Below are 21,744 nucleotides of genomic sequence, written 5' to 3'. Positions count from 1 at the left end.
GGCGGAAGCGCCCCGTGGAGCAGTGGCCGCAGGCAGGCTGCAGCCTCCGAGCCCTTGAGAGGCACGCGCGGCCTCAGTGTCCCACGGGAGCAGCTCCTGCACCTGCTGGGGCGCGGGGGAAGGAGCGCGGCCCAGGGCTGCACGCGTCTGTCAGAAGTGAGGCCAGAGACCAGAGGCAAGGTGGAGGGCCTCACGCCCTGAAAGGCCACGACATGACCTCAGGCAAGCCGCTTCTCTCCAAGTCTCAGTTCTCACATCTCATCATTATAAAAGCAACCTAATGTATGCAGAGGGGAGGGATGACACAGGCCATCTGCCACTCCCCTGAGCAGGCCAGCAGAGGGGAAAGAGCCAATCTGCCTCTGCCCGCACCAAATGCCCGCCAACCCAGGAAGGTCTGTACACAGGTCTGCCTTCTGGGGCAGTTGTTTGTCTTAATGAAGGAGAGAAGAAACCTGAGTACTTCCTGAGGCCAAGTTTAAGCTGAGACACGATTTCAAAGAGAAAAGGTGGACCCAGACCATGTCCACAGCCACAGTGCACAGCCTCCAAGGACGGCTGGTTAGGCCCGGCAGCTCTGGCTCTCTTCAGCTCTGAGCTGTGAATGGCGAGTCTGGGACTGTAGGTCTTACAAACACAGTGGCTAAGCTGAGCCTTGTGTAGTGCTATCTGCCAAGAGCAGTGCTAAGTCTTTCAAGTCACCTACTCACTTCAGAGCTAGAACAGCTCTACACAGAGCTACTGCATATGCACACGCCATGATCCACACACGCACGCATGCCAAGACCCTCACACACACGCCACGATCCTCGCACGCACACGCCACGATCCTCGCACACACATGCCACGATCCTCGCACGCACACATGCCATGATACACACACACACACACACAGCCCCATTATTCATGTGTTCACATACGCCATGATCTGCACACACACCATTATCCTCACACATACACACCATTTATGTGTGTGTGCACATATGCCATTATCTTCACACACACACACACGCACGCGCCATTATCTGCATGCACACACATGCATGATCCTCACATACAAACAGGCCATTATCCTCATATACACACACACGCCACTCATTACCCGCATGCACACACACCATCATCCATGTGCACACATATTATCCTCACACACACACACACACGCCATGATGCTCATACACACACAAGCCATTATCCTCTTAAACACACACCATTATCCACGCACACACACATGCCATTATCCTCCTATACACACACACCATTATTCCCATATACACACCACTATCCTCATACATAAGAACACACAGGAGAACTGTACAAAAAAGATCTTCAAGACCCAGATAATCACGATGGTGTGATCCCTCACCTTGAGCCAGACATCCTGGAATGTGAAGTCAAGAGGGTCTTAGGAAGCATCACTATGAAAAAAGCTAGTCGAGGTGATGGAATCCCACTTGAACTAGTTCAAATCCTGAAAGATGATGCTGTGAAAGTGCTGCACCCAATATACCAGCAAATTTGGAAAACTCAGTGGCCACAGGACTGGAAAAGGTCAGCTTTCATTCCAATCCCAAAGAAACGCAATGCCAAAGAATGCTTAAACTACCGCACAATTGGACTCATCTCACACACTAGTAAAGTGATGCTTAAAATTCTCCAAGCCAGGCTTCAGCAATACATGCACCGTGAACTCCCATATGTTCAAGCTGATTTTAGAAAAGGCAGAGGAACAAGAGACCAAATTGCCAACATCCGCTGGACCAATGAAAAAGCAAGAGACTTCCAGAAAAACATCTACTTCTGCTTTACTGACTATGCCAAAGCCTTTGACTGTGTGGATCACAATAAACTGTGGAAAATTCTGAAAGAGATGGGAATACTAGACCACCAGACCTGCCTCTTGAGAAACCTGTATGCAGGTCAGGAAGCAACAGTTAGAACTGGACATGGAACAACAGACTGGTTCCAAGTAGGAAAAGGAGTACGTCAAAGCTGTATATTGTCACCCTGCTTATTTAACTTATATGCAGAGTATATCGTGAGAAATGCTGGGCTGGAGGAAGCACAAGCTGGAATCAAGATTGCCAGGAGAAATATCAATTACCTCAGATATGCAGATGACACCACCCTTATGGCAGAAAGTGAAGAACTAAAGAACCTCTTGATGAAAGAGGAGAGTGAAAAAGTTGGCTTAAAGCTCAACATTCAGAAAACTAAGATCATGGCATCCGGTCCCATCACTTCATGGCAAATAGAGGGGGAAACAGTGGAAACAGTGGCTGACTTTATTTTTCTGGGCTCCAAAATCACTGCAGATAGTGATTGCAGCCATGAAATTAAAAGATGCTTGCTCCTTGGAAGAAGAGCCATGATCAACCTAGACAGCATATTGAAAAGCAGAGACATTACTTTGCCAACAAAGGTCCGTCTAGTCAAGGCTATGGTTTTCCAATGGTCAGGTATGGATGTGAGAGTTGTACTGTGAAGAAGGCTGAGCGCTGAAGAATTGATGCTTTTGAACTGTGGTGTTGGAGAAGACTCTTGAGAGTCCCTTGGACTGCAAGGAGATCCAGCCAGTCCATCCTAAAGGAGATCAGTCCTGGGTGTTCACTGGAAGGACTGATGTTGAAGCTGAAACTCCAATACTTTGGCCACCTGATGTGAAGAGCTGACTCATTGGAAAAGACCCTGATGCTGGGGAAGATTGAGGGCAGGAGGAGAAAGGGACGACAGAGGATGAGATGGTTGGATGGCATCACTGACTCAATGGACATGAATTTGGGTGGACTCCGGGAGTTGGTGATGCCAGGGAGGCCTGGCGTGCTGCAATTCATGGGGTTGCAAAAGTCAGACATGACTGAGCAACTGAACTGAATACACACTCAATTATCCTCACACACACACACACCATTATCTGCGTGTGCACACACACCATCGTCTGCATGCACACACACACAATTACCCTCATACACACATACCTAAATGCCATTAGCCTCATACACACATAAGCCATTATCCTCATATAAATACACACACAACATTATCCTCATACACACACATGCCATTATCTGCAAGCACCATGCCTTAATCCTCATACACACCCCTCCCACCCCCCAATATGCCCCGTTTCAGATGAGGAAACTGAGGCCCACAGGTTGTGTAGCCTGCACCAGGCCGGTGGCTCCCAACTGATGCTCAGGGTCGCTGGCAATCTTACCGCTTTCCACGAGTTCTATAGGTTCTGCCTCCAAGGCCATCTCAGGCGGGGAGGTGGTTTCCCGAGTTCGCTTCTGGGCTTGTCTAGAATTTACTGTCCCACCACGACGCTTTCTCTGAGGGTTTCCAGGGAAAAAGAAACAGTTACATAGCTTCTGACAAGTAAGATTTCAGCTAGAAAAATAAAAAAGGTCAACTGTGAGAATAAGACCACAATGAAAAGCCCTGAGGCTGGGGTCCTTTCAAAACTCGAGATTCTAGAACACTGAATGCTTAGCGAGAAATCATACAAAATATATAGTGAATACAAATTCTATAAAGTAGAACTTCTGTTATACAGACTGTTAGTCCGTCAAAAGTATGTGACATATACCTCTATGGAGGCCTCTGGTCCAGGTTGGAATTAGACCAGAAATCCCTTCTTTTAACCAAAGGTTACAGACCCATTTCCCTTGGATTTGTATTTGACCCCACTGAGCTCTTTCTTTCAGCCCAAGACTTTCAGTTTCCCAAGTCCCTATTCCCTGTGAAAAGCAGGTCTCTTTTTGGGAAAGCGTTCTGGCCTCTAAAATTCTTTAGAATACTATCAAGTTGTAGTTTACAACCTAATAACCACTCCCCACGGCTCCAAGAACCAAAGTTTTTATTAATTTTTTCTTGCGATGAGAACTTTAAAAAAGTTTTTATTGGAGTATGGTTGACTTAGTCTTGCCTGGAAAATCCCATGGATGGAGGAGCCTGGAAGGCTGCAGTCCATGGGGTCGCTGAGGGTCGGACACAACTGAGCGACTTCACTTTCACTTTTCACTTTCATGTACTGGAGAAGGAAATGGCCACCCACTCCAGTGTTCTTGCCTGGAAAATCCCAGGGACAGGGGAGCCTGGTGGGCTCCCGTCTATGGGGTCGCACAGAGTCAGACACGACTGAAGTGACTTAGCAGATGGTTGACTTACAGTGCTGTGTTAATTTCTGCTGTACAGCAAAGTGAATCACTTATACATATACCCTTTTCTTTAAGACTCTTCCCACATAGACCATTGCAAAGTGCTGAGCAGAGTTCTTTACGCTATGCAGTAGGTCCTGCAAGAACCAGTTTCAGTTCCCAGGGGCTTCCAGAGAGACATGCCTTCTGGAAGGTCAGAACCGTTAATCAGCATGTCTGCACCTCAGACCCCGAGTCAGGCTTCCGTGCCCTCGCGCCGGGTGCCAACGTGCTCCAGCACAGCTGGCCTGTCCCCTGCATCTTCCTCAAGAGACGGGGCCTCCACCTGCCATGCAGCTTTATTCCCGCGCCCTGTGCGGCCCCACGCAACCCTGGCTGTTTCAGCGCTCCTCCCTGCCCTGTCCCGCCCTCAGTGGCGCTGGGCCCACTCTGCTCACAATGGGCAACATGGGGCAGTCACCTCCTGGTGAGCCTGAGCTTCCTCGCCAGTGGCAGCCTCACAGAGCTCTCCTAAGGACGAGGCATATGCAGCGCCGAGCACTGGCCAAAGAAGCCATCACTGCGCTGTCACGCCTCGCCAGGCACCCTCACCTTGGACACGCTGGCGGGACAGGGAAGCGCCCTCGGGATCTACACAAGACTGAGGAGAAAACCTCACACAGCCCAGTCCTCGCTGTCAGCAGAGAAGCCAGCTTCTCTCCGTGTTCTAACCGCCGCTCTCATCTCGTGGCCGCCCGAGGAGCCGCCTCCCAGCCCAGGGGCGCCTGGAGGCCAGGGGCAGCAGCTGCGCTGAACTCCGCAGCAGGGAGCCACTCCGTCCCTCAGGCCAGAGGTGAGGCTACCGCCGGGGGTTTCCAAGTTTCCCCAGCAGCTACCAGATTACCTAGGGCTCTGCCCCACTCTCTTTGAAGTTGTCCTGATAGCTTCCTTCCTTGGAAAAGGACCACGTCTTTCTCAGCAGACACTGCTGAACAGAGCCCTGATTCTCTGAGGGAGGAAGCAGCAGTCACGGGTCCTGGCCACAGTCTGAGTGCGGAGCCCTAAAAACCCCGGCCCGGCCACCACAGCGATGTGTCCTATTAACCCTCACCACAAGCCAACAGCAGTCCTCTCCCCTTTCAGCCGCCCCCTGCCTGGGCCACCCAGCCCTGCCCTCTTCACTGGACCAGCTCTCACACAGCCTTGAGGGACCTCCTTGACTGGCAGCTCCACCATGAGGCCATCCTCAAGCCCCCCTGCTGACCACCTCGCGCCCCTGTCCTTCTCCCCCTTCGCCATAGGAAGCCCCTGCACTTCTCTTCCACCTGCACGCCCTAGAGGCCAGGCTCAGACAAGCCTAGAATCTGAGGAAGGCTCTGCCCCTGCCCTGCCCACTATTTTCATCATGCTCTCCTGCCGTTTACCAGCAGAGCCCTCAGAGAGCCGCAGCCTGGTGTTAAAACTGACCACCTGATCACTGCCACACCCTATTCACACTGCCCTGAGGAGAGTTTAACCAGCTTCTTCACAGCCTCTCACAAGAGGCCACACTGTTCTGTCTGTTCCGAGTGCGGCTTTCGAGGGGAGGTGTCCAGGCTTAGGAGGCTTCCCTGCAGATAAGGGACTGAGGTGGGAGGTCACCTGGCCTTTAAAGGGCAGGTCCGGGGGCCTGGAACACAGTGGGGACTGCAGTGGTCAGAAGGGATGGACCAAGGGGAGGAAGGTGGACCAGAACAACATCTATAGCATTTCTACCACTCTTCACCCCAGGAGCGGACTGGTCAGCTTTATCCTCCCCCCGCCACCCCAACACTTCTAGAACCTGGAGAGAGGGTGAGCGTCACAGCTGGTCCACCGGCTGGGAATGCTGTTTCAGAGAACAGCTGTTCTGAGTTTAGATCACATGCGCAGCATCATTAGTAGGCAGTAAAGCGGTGAGGGGGACCGTCAAGCAACCTCTGGACTCAAGGGGCTCCCGGTGACATCTGGGTTACAACAAACCAGAGCTGCCTCTGCCGTCTAAAACACAAGTTACAATGACTTACCAACTCTGGCCACTGAGCGTGAGAAAACTCACCAAGGGTTATTATCACTACCAGTGCTGGCATCAGACCAAGGACTACACAGGGAAAAGAAACAGAAGGAAAAACGGAAAACTGGGCCATAAATAATTAAACAAACTAGAGCCCTAGTATTTCCAGGATGCCAGCAGCTACTCTGCAGGTGAAAGTTGAACCCTCAGCATCCTTCTCAGGCTTCTGTCTTTAGGGCACCAACCAAAACCCTGTGAACTCTGCCCAAAGGACAGCAGGCTGCCGACACTACCGCAAGGCCCATGCGCACGCGCTCAGGAGCGAGGCCGCTCAGCAGCTCTATGGCTCTCGCGTAGCTGAGGTGCACGAGGAATGGAGTAGTTGTTTAGTCTTAAAATAGAATCCATGAACTTGTAAAGCTCACCGTACTCATGGTGCTCCTTGGCGCCAACCTACAGAGAAACCCACAATCTAGAGCAGGCCTGGCCTCAGCCTCTCATGCCTGCTGGTTACTCATCTTCTGACTAGCGCAGGGATCTGCACGCCAGCAGATTTCCGGAATCTTCAAGCCCTGGAAAATAAAGGTATCAAGTTGACAAATGCTGCACCTGTTTTATCAATAAGAGAGCTCAGCTCAATTGTCTACTGGTCCTTTCTGTCAGCTTCGCACTTCGCTGAGCACTTTATGCAATCACGTCCTAATCCACACCCTCCGTGGGAGACACACACCCTCGTAGAATACAGGACAACGCAATCCCACAGCCTGCAAGCAGGACCATGATGCCACCTCTTGCCCTCCTGGCTGCTGAACACACACAGATGCTCCTCGGCCCATGGTCCCCTCCCTGCCTGTCTAGACTCACCCCCGTGGGGCTAAGACGGGCTCTGGCCTTGTCGAAGTTGTGCCCACCTCCGCCAGGCTGTGCCAGGAGACAAAATGCAAACGGCATGGTGCCAGCCAGCTGTTGGTCAGAGTGACCTACTCTAGTTAGGGCGTTCCAGGCAGCTGAATGGTGATGACCTGTGACCCACTGGGGGAGCAGGCAGAGGGGACAAAGCCCAGGTTTCTGTTACGAAAGGAGAAATCCTGAACCCTCATGCACAATCTGTGAGGACGCGGCTTGCCTCACTCAAGCTTAGGAAAGCAGCTATTGCCCCATGACTCTGACTGCGAGAGGCTGGGGACCCTGAGCTCACGGCCTCTTGTCCACAGCTTCCTTGGATGCACTGACCCTGCCTCACTCCACACGCTCTGAGGCTCCTGCCGACAGGGAGGGTGGGCGACGCTGAAGCCCCCTCCCAACTTGAATCCTCTCTGGAGTAATCAAGAGGAGATCAATAAACAAAGAGACACCCCCCCCCCACCACCACCACCCCGACCACCAGACACACACACAAAGACAAGAAACCCCTGCAGAGTCTTGTGCAGCTTCTGGCAAGACGAGAATCAGAACTGCTCCATGTGACTGCACAACCCCAGAAAGCAAAGAGCCTCCGCCTCTCCCCAAGACTGGGAACTGGGGCCTGCTGCAGGTGCCCGTAATTCAGGGGGAGCGACAAGGGCCACCGATCCTGACCCACCCTGCATGCCCAGCTGACTCTGCCACTGGCAGTAGATGGGTGGAGAAGAACCAAGAAATTGTGGGTTGGGAAGCCAGGCAGGCTCCGGGAAGGGCAGAGAGCGCAGCAGGTGTGGAGGCTCCTGGAGAACGGGAAGCCCTTGGCTCGCTCAGGGCCCACCGAAGGTGGGGACTAACCCTGCAGATCTGAGTTCAGGGACACAGTGGCGAAAGCAGTGAAGGAGAAGCCAAAATGTGCAGGCAGGAGTCAGGGTGCAGTGGTGCAGACAGGCTTCTCGTGGGAGAGGCCCGAGCACAGGGCAAGGCCGAGGGACCAGAGGAGAGGCAGGGGAGGCGGCGGCTCTGGGTCGGCCCGTCCGGGATGACAGGGGTTTGCACAAGGACAGGCATTCTCAAAGCGGAGCCCGCACCAGGCTCACTCACCTGGAGGGTTTGTTAAACTAGATTTGGATTCAGTAGGTCTAGGATGGGGCTCACAAGTCCCGAGGCAAGGCTGATGCGGCCACTGCAGGCCACGCCACAGGAAGGCCTGTCTAAGACACAGCCTGGGAGCTGGAGAGGACCGGTCATACACGTGTGAGAGACAAGAACACGGGGCCTCTGCCAACCGCCCTTCCCGTCCCCGGTGCTGCCGCCTCCCCAGCCTGGACCCCTCCTGCCCTGCTGCCAACACGGCTCTGAGCAGCAGCTGACCCCACAGCCTTCCCCTAGGTCCCCATCAAGTCCCGACCCCTAAGCCTGGCCTGTGAAGGCCATGTGGCCTTTCAGTTAGAGCACACCTCCACAGCCAGACAGCACGGACGGAGGTCACAGCTTCAAACCCCTACTTGCAGCCTTGGGCAAGACTCTGAACTCCTCTGTGCCTTATCTGTTGTTTAGTCGCTCAGTCGTGTCCAACTCTTTGACACCCCGTGGACTGCAGCCCGCCAGGGTCCTACGTCCATGGGATTCTCCAGGCAAGAGTACTGGACAGTGTTGCCATTTCCTTCTCCAGGGGATCTTCCCAGACCAGGGATCAAACCCATGTCTCCTGCATCAGTAGGTGAGTTCTTTACTGCTAAGCCATCAGGGAAGCCCAGGCCTTATTGAGTGAAAAAGTTGGCTTAAAGCTCAACATTCAGAAAACGAAAATCATGGCACCCGGTCCCATCACTTCATGGGAAATAGATGGGGAAACAGTGGAAACAGTGTCAGACTTTATTTTGGTGGGCTCCAAAATCACTGCAGATGGTGACTGAAACCATAAAACTAAAAGACGCTTACTCCTTGGAAGGAAAGTTATGACCAACCTGGACAGCATATTCAAAAGCAGAGACATTACTTTGCCAACAAAGGTCCGTCTAGTCAAGGCTAAGGTTTTTCCTGTGGTCACGTATGGATGTGAGAGTTGGACTGTGAAGAAGGCTGAGCGCCGAAGAATTGATGCTTTTGAACTGTGGTGTTGGAGAAGACTCTTGAGAGTCCCTTGGACTGCAAGGAGATCCAAACAGTCCATTCTGAAGGAGATCAGCCCTGGGATTTCTTTGGAGGGAATGATGCTGAAGCTGCAACTCTGGTACTTTGGCCACCTCATGCGAAGAGCTGACTCATTGGAAAAGACTCTGATGCTGGGAGGGAATGGGGAGGGAGGAGAAGGGGACGACAGAGGATGAGATGGGTGGATGGCATCACTGACTCGATGGACCTGAGTCTGAGTGAACTCCGGGAGTTGGTGATGGACAGGGAGGCCTGGTGTGCTGCGATTCACGGAGTTGCAAAGAGTCGGACACGACTGAGCGACTGAGCTGAACTGAAAACAAGACAGCACCGACCTCCATGGCGTGTGAGGTTACAGGAGCTGCACAGGGAGCACTTGGACCAGCGCCGGCACTTCACAGGCTCATGGACCTGTTCTGCCAGCACAGCCTTACACCGCCCATTGCGCAGCCCCAGCCCTACGCCCAGCCCTAAGAGGCTGTGGACCGCTGCACCCCACCCGGCTTCAAAACGTACCCACGGGCTGCACATCTCCCCACGCATGGCTCCTGCCCTGGGAATACAGCAGTGAATACATCCAGCCACCAGCTCCTGTCTGGGGTGGGTGCCAGCAGACAGCTCAGGTGTTGCAATAATTGGGGCATATGAGCCCCGTGCAAGGGAAACCAAGAGGACGGGGAGAGACCAGAGGTTCTCCAGGAGCAGCCCCACTGAGGGAGTGTCCAGCCAGCTGAGCCTTTCTCCAGCACCTGGCAGTCTGCATCCGGGTGCGCCCCCCGACCACATTATCCACTCAGACCCCGAGTAGTTTACTTTTTTTTCATCAGCAGGTAGCTGCTTTACAGTGCTGTGTTGGATACTGTCATACGTCAGCATCAGCCATACGCATACACACCGCCCTCCCTTGAGCCTCCCCCGGCGCCACGGGTGCCTTAGCCAGTCTCTCCGCTGCCTCACTCTCTGCAGGCAGGCTCGCAGCTGGCCTACTGCATGACCTCGCCTGACACCCTCAAGCCGGCCCAGGGGTGTCCTCACTAAGATTGGCACGAGCGCCTCCTTCAGCAGACATGAAGACAGCCCACCTGGTGGGCATGGGAGGCGGCGGCAGCTCCACAGCCCTAGGGACTCACAAGACCAGATCACACGTGGCTCCAGAGCCACTGGGCCTCCTGGGTCCTAACCCAGAATTCATCCATTCCAGCAATCTCTCTCAGAATTGAGAAGAATCTGATACAAATGTCACTGACAGTGACCTGTCTGCTGAGCACAAGGAAATAATTTAATGTACAGACCTTGGTTACTCCCAAGCCTCTTGCCTCCTACTTGCTTTAAGCTTTAGGTTTTCAAACACTGTTGCTCCAGACGAGTCCAGCAGCTGCGCCAGAGGGCTCCGCGCTCCTCGGGGTGCACACCCTCCCTGCTCCCCGCCGCCCACCTGCAGCCCCAGGCTCTGCTGCACCCCCTGCCTGGTTCTCCCTCAGGGGATAATAAAGGTCAGCGGTCAGAGAACATAAAAGGTTGGAAGGCCAGCCTCAGGGAAATCTGCCAAGGGGCTGGATTTCACCAGAGAATGGAGGTGGGAAGACCAGGGTCAGGGGGGCCTCCCCAGCAGACCAGTTTGCGGACATGGAAGTGCACTGTGTGGACAGAGAGGCCAGAGGTTGTGGGAAAGATGGCCCTCACCAACTACAAAGCGTTCTGGGTCATGCAGCTAACAGAAGCCACTAGAACAGTAAAACCAACAACAGCTCAAACTTAGAGGCCACTTCTGTGTGTAAGACACTACAGCGCTTTCCACACACCATCCTGTATGATCCTCCTCTAGCCCAACAAGGAGGCAGACACTATTATGGCGACCATTTCACATACAAGGCAGCTGAGAATGATCAGGGCTTAAGTAACTTGCCCACAGTCCACACCTAGTAAACACCAAGTCTGGATTTAAACCAGGGCAGTTTGACACCAGAACACCGAGTCTTAAAAACACAAATACAAGCCAAAATCAGATGTATTAATTCTAGAAACAATATGGAACACGGGTGTTTTTCAGATTTATCAAACTTAAGTGTCCAGGAACTCCTTCCAACATGCCAGCACTCCACCTCAGCAACACCCCCTGCCTTGGTTTCCAAGGCAAACCGTGCAGTTCCTCAGCATGCCTCACCTGAAGAAGTGCCAGAGGTCAGGTCTCTGTCCACTTGGCACCTAGCTAGTCCTTTGCCCAAAAGAGATGTTCCTGTTCACTGAAGCAGCGAGTGGCTCAGAAGTGAGAGGGTGGTTAATGTCTCTGCCACTAAGAAAAGACGAGGAGTAGAGGGTGGCACTGGGAATGGTCAAGGCCAGATGCCAGGACCCCTTAATGCTCTGACAGGAAGGTGAGGGAAGCCCAGCTCTCGCGAGATCATCTATCTAGGTATTCCATGGGAGTGACGCCACGGAACTGGGCTAGGGAAGGGATAAACAAGGCAGACACCTTAATTTTAGAGATGTTGCACGTGGGTATCCAAGGAGAAAGGTCCAAAGGCAGCTGAAAATCTCAGGAGAACTAGGGTGGAGGGAGAGGTTTTAGAATCTGTGTTACAATCTGGGAAGTCAGGTAGGGGGGCAAAAAAGCCTGAAGAGAGAATCAAAAGGCAGAAAGCAAGCTTGGAGAACTTGGATATCAGTTAGACAAAAGCTGGCATTTCAAGGAGAAGGCAGCAGTAAACAGAAGACCTAGAATGAGGACAGAAAGCTGGCCACAGGGAGCTGAGCACTGATGACCAAGCAAGCGGAGGCCCAAGCTGTAACGGAGGGCCAAGCTGGGCTGCCTGGAGGTAGTGACACTGAAGATGAGGCCCCAAGGGATGGAGCTATTCAACAAGCACACCGGTGCGCAGGGCCATGCAAGGGGAGGAGAGGATCTGCCAAGACGAGCCGTGTGCTGTGTGGGAGCCGAGGCCCACATGCCTCCCAGGGCGGGAAAGGCAGGCAGGGGTTCATACAGAGGGCACCACCTGCACGAGGAGGCCCACAAGTGCCTGGACGGCTCGGCACGCAGACCAGTATGGAGGCGTGGAGTAATCCAGGCAGAAGTGAGCTGTGTGGCTTGGAGACAGTGGCACGTGTGGAGAGAAGTGAGGCCACCCGACTGGATGGCAGCGGGGAGTTGCGAAGGTTAGTGCCTTCAGCCTTCTCACAGGTTTAACGGTCTACTCAATCATGACGTTATTGCCAGAAGTTGATTTTTTCCCAGGAGGCTACTATGGACATGAAAGATGACCCCCCAACGCTAGGAGGGGTGGCACACAATCATATGTGACGCCTCTGCGTTTGACTACACGTGAATGTCTACGTGCATCACAGCTAGAAACTGCTGGGCAGTGTTGACTGCAGCTGGGTTCTGTGGCCTTATGGTCCCACAAGCCAAGAAAGGAGGGATCAGCAGAAAAGGTGCAGGGAAGGTGTGCGCCAGCAAACAAGGGAGCTGCAGGAGTCCAGGGAGCTGTCTGGGTGAGGAGCTCTGTCCAGCCCAGGCCCACGGCGGCCCACAGCGCCCTCAGCCGCCAGGGCAGGTGAGGCTGCTGCCATCTGGGCTCTCAGGTGGCTACTTGTGCATGTCCGACCAGGAGATGAGAGGCAGCCACGTCAGGTCATGCACTCCCTGTGTGTGGCAATTACAGAGCAGATCTCTGTCAACTCAAGAAGCTTTTCTGAAACAGGAGCAGAGTGAGTCTGACTCAATGCCAGCATGGTAAAAGCAGAGAAAAGCCTCAACCTAGAGAGTCTCATCAAGGCAAGGCCGATTTATCAGCAACTGATTAGGTACCGAGGCCCTGGCTAGTACCAACGGTCTAGGTCACGTGTTTTTAAAATTTCTTTTTGGTCACACCTTACAGCTTGTGAGATCTTAGTTCCCCGTCAGGGACCAAAGCCGGGCACTCGGCAGTGAGAGCACGGAGTCCTAACCACGGGAGGACAGGTGAGTCCCCGCCAAAGCTTCTTAAATGAACACCGCGGGCACCATCGCGTCAACGACCAGGCCTCAGAACTTAAGAAATATTAAGAGCCTCCTGCTTATACAAAGGAGGGCGCACTGTACAGACAGCAATCATGAGACTGGCCAAATGAGCCCCAAAGCCCTGCACACACACTTGACCTCCATGCCTCAGTTTTACCATCTTCCACGGGGGAAAAGCAGCCCCTAGCCTGGAGCTGTGACACTGAGTCAAGTGCCGGGCAGGCTCCAGCCCTGGGTGGAGCCCCACCAGCCGCGTAACTCAACAATTCTGTGCACGGGCTTACTCTGAATCAGGCACTGCTTCAGGGGTTGGAAATACAATGGTGAACAAAACGGACACTCATGGAGCATACACTCTAAGTGGAAAGACAATCAATAAATTAAGTAATAAATAGGTATTACATCAGAAAAACCAGTCATCACAGCTCTTCTTACAACTGTGAGTGCTACGAGATGAGAGCGACTAAACTTTCAACCCCAGAAGGAACTGGAACAAACGTTTCCGCTCTTAGCAAGCTCAATTCACTTCTAGAAGAGACTTGGCAGGATGTGGCTGATCACCCCTGCCCAGGTGGACAGGAAGCTGGAGAGCCAGCACGCGGTGTGGGGCGGCCCCCTCCCAGTTACTGATCCCTAAAGGAGGCCCAGAAGCCCACCCACTCATCTCCCCCAGGAGCCATAGGGACTAGACCTGTCAGAGACAGAGAGCAGCTGATGGTGCCTATGCTATGCTAAGTCACTTCAGTCGTGTCCGACTCTGTACGACCCCATAGACGGCAGCCCACCAGGCTCCCCCGTGCCTGGGATTCTCCAAGCAAGAACACTGGAGTGGGTTGCCATTTCCTTCTCCAATGCATGAAAGTGAGAAGTGAAAGTGAAGTCGCTCAGTCGTGTCCGACTCTTAGCGACCCCATGGACTGCAGCCCACCAGGCTCCTCCATCCATGGCATTTTCCAGGCAAGAGCACTGGAGTGGGGTGCCACTGACGGTGCCTGGAGACACACAGCTGGGCCTGCTGCGCGTTCACCGTGCGGCCCTGACCAAGCCAGTCAGCCTCAGAGGCCTGAAAGGGGCGCCAGGGGACTGCATTCCTGCTCAGGGATTCGTCACTCAAGGAAATTTTCCCCTTTTCTCCAAACAAAGGACCCAATGAGGATTGTTTTTTGCTTCTACTAGAGAAAAAGAACAACTCTTTGGGTATAGAGATGTTCTACTTTTGTTTACAATTCAGCCTTGAGGTTCAAGCGCCCAGAATTAAGAATGAACTTCAGTTTTCTGAAAATCAGTTAAAAAAAGAAAAATAAAGTAAAAAGAGTATTATTCAGCCTTAAGAAAAAGAACCCTGAAGATACTATGCTCAGTGAAGTAAGATACAAAAGAGCAAATACTGCGTAATTCCTCTTACATGAGGTCCCAAGACATCAGATCCAGAGACAGAAAGTAGAATGGTAATTGCCAGAGGCTGGGGACAGTGGGGGACAAGGAGTTTTACTTTAATGAATACAGAGTTCCTGCCTGGGAGGATGCAAAAGGTTCTGGAGACAGATGGTGAGGGCGGCACAACAAGCTGGATTTACTTAATGCCACTGAACACCTGAGAGTGGTTCAGATGGTCTATTTTACATTATGTATATTTTACCACAACACAAGAATTAAAAAATAAACTTATTTTCTTTCCTGGATACTTTTAGTAGGATTTAATCAAGTATTCAGAAATGCTCTGCAGAGGGTACAGCTGAGAAACATCTCTAAGAAATGCACCTCTGGGGGGACCCTCAGTCTCCTCCAAGCTCTGGGACCTCCAAGACATACCTATGACTCTAATATCACCAGAGTGCTGGCTCACCCTCTTCTAGATGAAGCTCTTCTCAGGAATTTCTCCACAGCTTCACATGCAGGGTTGAGACAAATCCCCCCAAACATTAGGCTGACCCTTTGTCAGTGAAAGCCTTGGAGACCGGCAGGGAGGGGCACCTCAATTCTCCACAGCCATTATCTCCCAAGGTTGCACCGGTAATAGGTTTGGATGGTTTTCACAAATGGGAGGGATATCAACAGATACCAAGTTCAACCAATTAATCTTGGAAGGAAGAAGTTGCCTGCTTGGTCCTGCGACCACTCCTTTGCAGGCGGCTTCTCTGGGACACACAGAAGCACAGCTCAGTGGCTGCTCCACCCGACCCCCCTAACTAACTTCTCATTTTTTTTCAGTCACCGTGGCCTGGGCTGGGGTGGGGGGGGGGGGCGCGGGGCAGGGAGGGCGCAGCGGGGAGAGGGCTGGTGATATCAATACAAACTAGGGTATTTCAGGGGGTCAGGAGCAAGAGAAGTATAATGAAGGAAACCTCAGGATCCATTTCCACCAGAGGCTGAAAACATACCAGAGGCCAAAAAGACAGACCCTAAACTCCCAGGAAGCAGGCACGCTAGGCCTGTGCCGACAGCATCTAAGCACAAAGCTAGGAATCTCTGCTGCTTCCACTGAACCAGGAACCTGGGAGGGGCTGGGGGTGGGGTATGTGTGTGGACTCAACCAGGATGGCCAAGGTGCAGGCTGTGGTGGTGGCAGGGGGGAGTCGGCAGCTTATAAATGTGACTCTTTGACGTTTACCCACAACAGACAGCAGCCCAGTAGCGCCCCCCAGAGAGAATGCCTTCATGTGCATGAGAGGGGAAAGAAACAAGAAAGAAAGTGAAGTCTCTCAGTTGTGTCTGACTCTTTGCAACCCCATGGACTGTAGCCTGCCAGGCTCCTTTGTCCATGGGATTTTCCAGGCAAGAATACTGGAGTGGGTAGCCATTTTCTTCTCCAGGGGATCTTCCTGACCCAGGGATCAAACCCAGGTCTCCCACATCGCAGGCAGACGCTTTACTGTCTGAGTCACCAGGGAAACCATAAGAGGGGAGCTGGGCTCAAACAGCTCTGCCCCCAGGGGTCCTCAGCCAATGGCCTTCTATTCAAGCAGATACACAAGTGGGCTGGCTAATGGGTGCATACATGCCATCACCAAGTGGCAAGTCAGACCCAATTCTCTAAAGACATTCGTCTTGGTGGTGGAATCCAGATCCTCTCCAACTCGCTTCCTCGGAAGTAAAGTCAATGGTCCTTGGCTCCCAGGACAGCAAGCACCTATTACAAGGGAAACACTGGGAACGTTCTAAGGGCAAAGCCGCAAAGCAGGAGGAAGAACGTTCAGTGGGCTAGAGGAAGTCAAAACTTTAAATGGGAGCTCAAAAACATCTGCCAGACTCCAAGGGACCCAAGGACATCACAAATGTTCCCAGAAGACTGCACCCATTGCCTTCATGTGTAGAGCCAACCACTAAGTGGTCTGGCCTCACTTGCAGTGACAGACACAGGTCTTCCTAACAATCGCCATACAATACAAAAAGTGCATAGAGTTTTTGGGTAAAAGTGGAATTAGGGGTACAACACTCCAAAACTTGGACAAATGCACACCCATACACGGTGAGAACCTAACAAAGGCGGCAGCGTAGACACGCGGTGAACTGACGCAGCTGTAGGTGTCTGAGGTGGGGAGGGTCTTTGGGGCTTGGTTCAGCCGAGTTCAATTTTCTATGTTTACCTACTGTTATCTGTAGATGAAATTATGCACACTCAACTCAACAGCCCCATTACAGTCAACCTGTTTCGTAAAATATCAATCCTGCTGGAATTAATCCTTGCTTCCAAACAACTGTTGAGAGCAGAATTGAGTAAAATCAACTATACTTGGACGCATGTATTTAAAACAAACCCACAGAGGACTGACCGTGCCTCCCTTCAGGTGCCGTGGACGCCAGCCGCAGCACTGTGATTCGACACATGCTGTTACCTCGCCTAAGGTCTCCTACCCCATCCCACTGTGGAGAACTGCTCATTCTTCTAGGTCGACCTCAAAGGAATGTTACTGCATTTCTGTCACTCCTCGTCCTCTGTTTTTTCTGTTGCACTCCATCTGCTAAACGTAACTCTATGTCAAAACCCATCAGGGTATGCCCTCTTCTTTGAACAGCACTTGGCACAAACATGGTAGCTAAACAATTATTTTCCATTGAAATTAAATTACCAACCTCATGAGATACTTGAAAAAGATGGCCGATTCTTCAGGGTGGCACAGAGTGTCCTGAGGTGGGAAAAAGATGGGGAAAGTGGAGCCTCATTACACTGCAAATAAAAATACAATCACCACCAGGAAACAAAGGGACATTTAAAACCAGAAGATCATCACGGGAGAACAGGACAGAACATCTCTATCTGAAGCATTTTCAACTTGAAAAAAAGAGGCCACAACCTCAAGTTTTTAAATATTAGTTAAGAACTGAAAAATATCAAGACGGTGTTCAGAAAAGCAGCAAACTTTATATTGGTCTGCTATAGCAAGCAGCAGAATTCGGCAATGGTTTGGTTAAAATGAGAAGTGAGGTGCAGCAGACAGGAAAATGCCCAGGTCCTGAGACCACTTTCTTGGGGGAGGGGGTCGTTCAGGAACAGAAACTAGACTCAAGAGTACAATGCAATTACTGAAAATTAAGTTTCTCGAGAATATTTATAATTAGGCCCTTTCTGGGTAAACCTTCCTTGAAAAAGAAAATATAACAATAAACACTAACAAAGTCCAGCAAAAGGAACACAGACATTGGGGTCTGAGGTCCTGGTGCTAGGTCTGCTTACTAATTGCCTGACCTTGGGTAGTAACTCTGTCCCTCCTGTGTTTCAGGATACGTAAGATGGAGCTAAGCAAAACTACCAGGAAGGGTGGATTTTTAAGTGGTAGAGACTCCTAAATTTAGTAGACATGATTGTTACATCACAAACCTAGAGTAACCCTTAGAGACATCTGAGTCACACTCCTACAACTAGAAATTATGACTCCAAGGACTTCACTGAGGTCCAGTGGCTAAGTTTCCGAGCTCCCAATGCAGGGGGCCCGGATTCTATCCTTGATCAGGGAATTAGATCCCACATGCCCCGACTAAAAGAGTTCACATGCAGCAGGAAGACTGAAGATCCCTCGGGCCACAACTAAGATCTGGTGTAGTCAACAAATACCAAAAAGAAAAAAAATATAATTCCCAAACAAAATGGCATTAACAGGTAATAAAGCCATTCAGGAGACATTCATTTTAAATTTGTGTGTGTCAAGAAGATCTACATAGCAAGCCAGTCTCCTCAGCGATCCGGAGGCACGTTCTGCCGTTAAGGCGCCTACTGGGTGTGTCAGGAGACCACGTGGTTTCTGGAGCACAGGAAAGCCTGATGGTCACAGCTTCTCTTCTGCACAAGCAGGCTACTGATAACACCCATTCTGAAACGTTTCCAAGCCTTTCCTTCTCTTCTAAATGAGGTATTCAATAAACCTGCCAAGACTTACTTATGCCTGGGGGAAAAAACAAAACAAAACCCTTCCAAAGAAAATTCCCCATCCCTGTGGAGCGGCACCCTCTATCTTAGCCCCACATTTACTCACACTTGACCTATAACCCTGGGGTGAGGCGGAATCTATGCTCTGGGCCGTCCTCCTTAGAGAGGAAACCTCAAAATGCCTTGCTCTAAAAATCCCCAAAGTTCTTCTAAGAAACAAGCTATTTAGGAAAGGTAAGTCAGAAGAGCACATATGATTCATATCTCACTCAATAACAGAGTCAACCTTGTAATATTCTACAGGAGCCACCTTATCCCTCAAAAATCCCTAATTTGGGGATAGTGAAAAATGTATATAAATCATTCCAAAATAAGACATGGGTAACATATACACGCCCTTGGCTGGTGGCTCAGACGGTAAAGCGTCTGCCTGCAGTACAGGAGACCGGGGTTCGATCCCTGGGTTGGGAAGATCCCCTGGAGAAGGAAATGGCAACCCACTCCAGTACTCTTGCCTGGAAAATTCCATGGACTGAGGAGCCTGGTAGGCTACAGTTCATGGGGCCGCGGAGTCGGACACGAATGAGCAACTTAACTAACATATACACAGGAACACACAACACATACAAACCAACCAACTTGTGCACGTATTTTCATCGAGTAGCACCCCATGTCTTTCCCAGAAATTGGCAAGGGTATAAACTCCCAGACACAAACTTTGCTGAAAGCTTTTAAGTAAACAGTCAGTAAAGAACTCCCATGACCGGCAGTCACCAAGTTCAGTGACTAGTCCCTGTGTGTGCGCGCGCACGCTCAGCGTGTCTGACTCTTTGCAACTCCACAGACTGTAGCCCGCCAGGTTCCTCCATCCATGGAATGTTCCAGGCAAGAATAGTGAAGTGGGATGCCATTTCCTTCTCCAGGGCATCTTCCCCACCTAAGAATCGAACCCATGTGTCTTGTGTCTCTTGCATTGGCAAATGGATTCTTCATCACTTGCACCACCTGGGAAGCTCCTAGTCACTCACTACCCTGGCCCAAGCTACCCTTCTCTCTCTTCCTAACTGGTCCTGAAGCAACTAGTTTTGTCCACCTTTCTAACCATCCTTCTCATACATATAACAGTGATTTTTCTAAAATGCAAATCTAACCCTGTTAAGTTCCCTCCTTAGAACTCAATTTAGTGATTTCCCACTTGGCCTTCAGATAAATGCTGAATTCCTCACTGTGGAGGCACACCACAGACCTTCTGAATTCTAGTTCCTGATACCTCTCCAGCCGCGTCTTATGTTTCAACCTTGGGGAATACCCCTCATTCTCTCCACTCTGGCTCCTCAGCTCCACCAGGGTCTGTACCACGCCTGTTTTTGTCCAAGCAAAAGCTTGGCACACAGAAGACCTCAAAATATGATGACTTAAAATATTAATGTATGAATTCTTAAAGGGGAGGGGAAAGCCCCTTCTTTTTCTTTACAAAGCATAAACATGCATAGAGCTCATAAAAAGAGCATACACCTCATAAAAAGAGCATACACTAGGAAGGCAGCATTAACATTGGGAAGAGAACAATTGTTTGGTGAGAACAATTAGGAAAACAATGTGTAAAAAAGGCTGGCGATGGAGGGGAGTCATGATTGTAAAAGGCTTACAAACACTGCACTAAGGCAAGATTTGAGTCTAAGTTGGAAGCTCAAGTTCAGGCCATACAGATGGCAGCATTATTTGAATGCTCTCAAATTCATAGGGGAAACCACCAGAAAAACAAAGCCAAACGATTCCCTTCAACTTTTCTTTCATAACCAGCGGGCCCCCAAGCTCCTGGTCACTGGGTTCAAAGGTCTAGTTCTGCAGTCAGGGAACCAGGCTGTGACCTTGGGCAGACCGCTTCAGTCTTCCCGGCCACTAAGGCAGCCTAAACTGGAGCACAGAGTGCAGGACCACAGAGCTGGAGACCCCAGGTGTGGTTCCAAGAAAAGTGGCGCAGGAGGAGGAAAGTATGGCCGTGACAGTCGACTGGCAGGGGCTGGAGTTACACAAAAGCCAACACCCCACGAAAACGCCTACCAAGGCTCTGAACTCTCCCCTTTTCCCTCGACGGGTCAAGACGTGGAAAGCGGCCTGCGCCGAGTCCTGGGCCTCAGGTACCCGTCTCCAGACGCTCGCTGCGGGCTGGGCCGCAGGCCTCGGCGGCTACGCGTCCGGCCAGCGCGCGGAGCCTGAGACCCGCTGAACTCTGCCCACCCCCCGCCTCGAGCGTGCAGCCCCAGCCCAGCCTGGAGGTGGCTCCGCCCGGCCGACTCGCCAGCCCGCGGCGGCCCGAGCACACAAAGGCGGCCGCCTCGGCGGGGACGAAACCCTCGCCCGGCCTCCCCGCACGCCCGCGCCGGCCCGCGACCGGCGCCCCTCCCGGCCTTCCCGGTGACCTTGGACGCGCCCCTCTCCGCCCCGCCGCCTCAGTTTCCCCGGCGACCTAAAACGGGGGCGCCCAGGCTGCGGCCCGCCCGGGGCGGCCGACACCCGCGGCGAGGCCTCCCCACTTCCGCGCCCGCGCCAGGCTCGTGCGGCCCCCGCTCGGGGCCCGGGGAGAGGCTCTCGGCCGTGGGTCGGGGCCCCAGAGGGGTCGACCGCGCCCCAGCGGTTACTCGGAACGCGGCGCCAAGGCCTCCTGAGGCCGCGCGAGGCCACAAGAACCCCCCGAACCCGCCCGGCGCTGCCTTGCCGCCCGCGCCCCCCGCGAAGTCGAGCCCTGCCTGGCGCTGGGGAGGCTCAGCGGGCGCAGCGGTTGACGTACTCGAGCGAGGGCAGCACCTCCGCGAGCCGCTTCAGAGAAGACCTCCACCAGACGACGCCGCCGCCGCCGCCGCCTCAGCACCGACCCACTTCCTCTCCGCGGGCCTCGGCCCCGCCCCCGCGCCTCCCTACTGGCCGCCGCCGTCCCTAACTCCCGCGGTCCGCCCCTGGAGAGGGCTCTATTTTCACCCCTATTGGATAATAAAACCATCTATCACCACTTTGAAACGCGCCTGCTTCCGGCCCCGCCCACGCCCGCGAACTCAAAAAAGCTCCTGCCTTCCCGCGAGAGGAGCGGCCGGCGCCTCTCGGCGCGCAAGGCCTCCCGGGAGTCGTGGTCGCGGCTGGGACACGCCCCTCT

At 52.4% G+C, this 21,744-nt stretch overlaps 1 protein-coding gene across 3 annotated transcripts in view; it reads right to left on the bottom strand.

Annotated features, from left to right (window-relative positions):
- The window catches only part of RNF4 (ring finger protein 4), a 34,546-nt gene extending 13,006 nt beyond the window's left edge, over positions 1 to 21,540 (bottom strand). The window contains exons 1-4 of one of the 3 annotated variants that reach the window (XM_025289572.3): positions 21,385 to 21,468; positions 17,303 to 17,355; positions 6,597 to 6,743; positions 3,218 to 3,332 (exon numbers count right to left, since the gene is read on the bottom strand). In XM_025289572.3, the coding sequence (XP_025145357.1) occupies positions 3,218 to 3,332; positions 6,597 to 6,605 (124 nt within the window). In that variant the 5' untranslated portion in view covers positions 6,606 to 6,743; positions 17,303 to 17,355; positions 21,385 to 21,468. Of the gene's footprint in view, positions 1 to 3,217; positions 3,391 to 6,596; positions 6,744 to 17,302; positions 17,356 to 21,384 lie in introns of all 3 variants that reach the window. The other 2 variants (XM_044945541.2, XM_006074645.4) reach the window with 2 other exon arrangements.
- Positions 21,541 to 21,744: the final 204 nt, after the last annotated feature.

Source organism: Bubalus bubalis, chromosome 7 (assembly GCF_019923935.1).
Source record: "Bubalus bubalis isolate 160015118507 breed Murrah chromosome 7, NDDB_SH_1, whole genome shotgun sequence".
Taxonomy (NCBI): Eukaryota; Metazoa; Chordata; class Mammalia; order Artiodactyla; family Bovidae; genus Bubalus; species Bubalus bubalis.
This window is presented reverse-complemented; position numbering and strand designations above follow the sequence as displayed.